This window comes from Papaver somniferum, chromosome 9 (assembly GCF_003573695.1).
Source record: "Papaver somniferum cultivar HN1 chromosome 9, ASM357369v1, whole genome shotgun sequence".
Lineage (NCBI taxonomy): Eukaryota > Viridiplantae > Streptophyta > Magnoliopsida > Ranunculales > Papaveraceae > Papaver > Papaver somniferum.
Window position 1 is genome coordinate 171,463,104 of NC_039366.1, and position 4,930 is coordinate 171,468,033.

Below are 4,930 nucleotides of genomic sequence, written 5' to 3' on the forward strand. Positions count from 1 at the left end.
CACATTATATAGTTGACTTCATTCTCTTTGGGTGTCGGATTGTTCACTTCTTCAAAACGACCGAGTATAATTCCTTGTTTTGGTTTAGCGTTTTGAACAATCGATGCCCTATATGGTTGACTTAATTATTTTTAGGTGTCGGATTGTTCACTTCTTCGAAAATACCGAGTTGTTCCGTCGTGACATGATATCCACAATTTTCATCACCTTCTACGTCGTCCATTATTATAATGTGCGCATGAATTAATTCGGATAGGTCCTCCAAGTAGTTATCATATATAAAATTGGTAGTCCGCAAATAGTTACCAGATTTAATTTTTGGGAGGCCCTCTCATCCTACCAATCACATATATGGTATTTTTACCCCTTTTCTTGGTTTATGAAGGATACATCTTACCATTCTGTTTGGGTGACGTGGCTACACTGTTGAACTCACCACTTCCCTTCTCCGTAAGAGTCAGCCTTAGTAACCCGTGGTCAACATAATCTTGCAAATTAATTTATTGATAAACTTGTAATTTTCTCCTGCTCAAAATAATAATCTTTAATTATAAATAAATTTGTGATGTTTAACTTAATCAGTAATCCCTATGTCTTACGGGATCTTACATAGTTTATTAATAAATTTGTAATTTCTTTCCTAATTATAATACAAATTGTTAATTATTATTAAATGTAATTTTTATTTTAATAATCTTACTTTGTTATTTAAACTTTTTACTACACAGGATGGATGATAATGTGGAACCCAAAGAGAGTGGTAAAAGTTTGGATGGTAGCAAGGATGGAGGTGATAGTATCCAAATTTTGGATGTTAATGTTGATAAAAAAGACATTGTAGTGCCCAACGTCGGGATGAAATTTGGAAATGTTGAAGAAATATATGAATTCCATAGAAGTTATGCAGTAAAAACAGGTTTTGGGTGTAAAATACGCTCATTAAAAGAAGATGAAGGGATTTTAAGACATGTAACTTACACTTGTGTTCGAGAAGGCAAGCATAAACCAGTATCAAATACTTCATTCGAGCTTGATCCAACAACAAAATGTGAATGCAAATCTAAGATAACAACATGCTTAGATTTAGATGATAAATGGAAGATTACTGTTTTTGTTTCTGAGCATACTCACAGGACCAGCCCAAATAAAACTCGATTCATGGGATGTAACAAATTGATTAAGAAAAATGTCAAAAGAAAGATCTTGATTAATTACAGAGCAGGAGTTAAGATGGACAAAAACCTTAATATCCAAGCAGTTGAAGCAGGTGGACAAGAACACCTTATAAATGCTGATAAATATCTTAGAAACATGATTACAAGAGAGATTTAGAGAATGGTGAATGGGATGCTACGACACTGCTAAATTACTTCGAGAGAACGAAAAAACTAAACATAGATTTCTTTTATAACATATCTGTTGACTGTGAGAATCGCTTGAAAAGTGTTTTTTGGGCAGATAAAAGGTGCATGGAAGCATACAAAGAATTCGGCGAAGTGGTTCATTTGACACAACTTAGTTGACTAATAAGTATGGCATGCCATTTGCTCCTTTTGTTGGCATAAAACATCCTGGAAAATCAATTCTATTTGGATGTGGATTGCTTGCAAATGAAGAGGACTGGATCTTTCACTTGGTTGTTCGAAACATGGCTCGATTGCATGGGAGGAATTGCTCCACAATATTTAATTACAGACCAAGATAGCGTAATGAAAAATGTTGTTGAAATCGTTTTTCCAGAGGCGAAACATCGATGATATTTTTGACATATTGTGAAGAAGATACCCGAAAAGTTAAGGAGCTATGACAAGTATTTAAATATAAAATATAGGATGAAGAGAGTCGTCTATGAAGCACAATGTCCAGCTGAATTCGAACAAAAGTGGAGTGAGATGTTGGAAAAGTATACAAAGCTGAAATTAAATAAACGGTTTATTAAATCACAAAATTGGTTAAAAAGACCAAAATCAACAATTCCTGGGTGAAATGGACAGTTAGATTTTGATACTGTTTAAATGGACAAAAATGTAAAAATAGGCAGGATGTAACCAGTTTCATCGTGCCCATTTTCAAATATTTTTTCTTATTTTTAATTTACACAGGATGTATCCAGTTTCATCCTTACTATTTTTTAAATTTCAGCAAGGATGAAACTACTAAAACTTTTTTTGGCCATTTCACCCAAACTATTTTTTACTCGTCCATTTGAACCGTGATTTAAAAATATTTGGACAAATGACCCATTTTCCGTTATTAAATTATATCAACAGAAAAATCGTTCGGTGCCTTGTATGTGAAGACAACATTTTGGGCGGGAATATCGACTACCCAACGAAGTGAAAGCATGAATGCATTTTTCGACGAGTATGTCCATTCAAGAACATATTTGAAACAATTTGAAAATGCATTAAGATACAAAATGGAAAAAGAACTCAAGGAAGATGCTAGGTCATTTTCCAAAAATCATCACAACAACAACTTCTTATGAAATAGAAAAACAAATGCAAAGTACTTACAGTATCAAAAAGTTTAAATAGTTTCAAAAGGAGTTGACACGGAAGATATATTGTGAAATAATTTATGTTCAAGATGAAACCCAAGATGGTACCCAAGTCATAAGATATGATGTACAACAAGAAATTTGGTATTATAGTGGAAGATGAAGATGAAACTTCGGAAGAATATGCCACTGAAAGTTCAAACCAGGAAAATGTTGTTGATGTAGATGGATTGAAAGAAGGCAACGAAGAACAAAAAAAATGCAAAAGCTATAAAAGTTATGAAACATGTTATATTTAAGGTTTGGTTTCAGAAAAATGTCTACAAAGTTAATTGCAGTTGTCGTAAGTTTGAGTTTCGAGGAATACTTTGCACTCATGAGATTTTTGTGTTACTTCGTAACAAAGTAACATCACTTCCATAATGTCAAATTCAAAGGAAATGGAGAAAAGACGTGAGATTAGCACATACCAAGGTGCCATTAGGTTTAGATAGACTCCAGATCAAAAGCGTTATAAGGACTTGTGTAGCATTCTGGAAGTGTAGTGATATAATGAAATGGATAGGTGATATGATGAAATGGATAGGTGAACCGTTGAAAGTATCATCCGAAGAAGGATCAAGTGCCGCAACAGAAATCATTACTTCTGAAGTGAACAAAGTTATAGAAGTACTCATTCCCGATGTAGCTGTTCGAAAAGGAGCACCTCGTAAAAATATCTTGAAGCCTAAAATATACAAAAAAATAAGAAGGAAGGAAATGAAAAAAACATTGAGGTAACCTACTTTTCATCTAATAATTTGCGCAAATAGATTTCAAGTTTTTTTTTTTTGCTGAATTATATATATGTTTCGTAGGTTTTGCAAGAAGTCCTGGTGCAACAAAGTGTGGCGAGTACAGTCCAACTTGAAACTATGAACCTTTCCCTGAACAATACCATCAATTTTTGGTAACGATACCATTATTATGCTGCTAGTCCATATTTTCTTTGATCGAGTATGAACACGACCTGACTTGTCTCAATTTAAACTAAGAAAATTCAACTTACAGTGTTAAAAAGCAGCTTGGAGTACCCCAAATTCATGCAGGTGGAAATTTAGCAATTGGCATGAATATGCTGGACTACCTCACTTTTCAACTTATGGGCATCTCGGTTATGTTTCCCTTGTATATGGAGCACCTCAACAATGGGATGATGTATGTTACACATTAACATATGGAGGATTTCAAATGCACGATAAAACGCAAAAAGTTAGTGAGGTATCACCCTATACTGCATTCGGACCACCATTGTAGGGTACTTTTGGAATAGGGTTTTCACATGGATAAAGCCTTGGATTAATACCTTGTGTTAACAAATTCTGATCTAAAGGGAAGTCATGTCTTCTGCTAGTACAGCTCCAATTTTTTTTTTTGGTTTTTTGGGTTAACTTGCACATATGTTTGTGCTTTTGAATCTCCAATATATGGGGAAGTGTAGTAATGTCTTACCCCATTCGATCAATCTTACTTGAAATATTTTAAAGTTGAATTACAGTGGGAGGTTTAACTAGCTACTCTTTAACTGTTCTCTTACTATTTTTTCCTGCAGTCATGATGCATTTAGTCATCAAAATTTATACTATATTGCGACTATTAAGTATGAAATGCACCAACCTTAAATTTCATAACACATTACATACACATAAAGTAATAAAAGAATTTCATTTCATGATAAATTATCAATTACTCCCTCCGTTACTTTTTAATAGGCCAGTTTCTTTTTTTTTTTGAGAAAATTAAGGAAATTAAGAGAACTAATTATTGAAAGTGGTCCTCTAGACACTTGTCAATAAAAGAAGTGAAGTGAAATGGTCCCCATGACACTTGTCAGCCAAAGAAATAAGTGAAATGGTCCACATAACACTTGTCATCAAAATAAGTTAAAAGAAAAGTGGTCCCAGAAAATTAAAGTAACATTTGACTTTCCCAATTAGAAAACTGACCTATTTTTTTGAAACATTTATTTATAGAAACTGGCCTATTAAAAAGTAACGGAGGGAGTACATTTGAAGGTATATTTCGAACTAACAGTCGATTTGAGATACACCATATTAACAAATTTAAAGAAACGACCTATATTACTAGTAAAGATCGCTTTTTAGAACTGCCAGCATTACCACCTTCACTACATCCCTATGATCATAAACCACTGCAATTGTGCGACACTATCAGGACATCCACGAGTCATGGCATACCTTTGATTCACACAATCATTTGATGTCGCTTCCGCATTTACAAGGTTTAGCGCCACAATTGCTTTATAAACAAACAATTATGTATAAAAATGAATGGAAGAGTGATAGAGAGAACATCAAAACATCTCAAGTTAAGAGTGAAAATGCGGGGTATAACAAACTCACCCAATATTTCATTTAGCAATCTGTATGG

The 4,930-nt window shown here is 33.7% G+C and overlaps 1 protein-coding gene across 1 annotated transcript; it reads left to right on the forward strand.

Annotated features, from left to right (window-relative positions):
* Positions 1 to 729: 729 nt before the first annotated feature.
* On the forward strand, positions 730 to 1,332 carry LOC113312867 (protein FAR-RED IMPAIRED RESPONSE 1-like). Its single transcript, XM_026561601.1, has one exon. It carries the CDS (start codon positions 730 to 732, stop codon positions 1,330 to 1,332), a length of 603 nt encoding a protein of 200 aa, XP_026417386.1.
* The last annotated feature ends 3,598 nt before the right edge of the window (positions 1,333 to 4,930 follow it).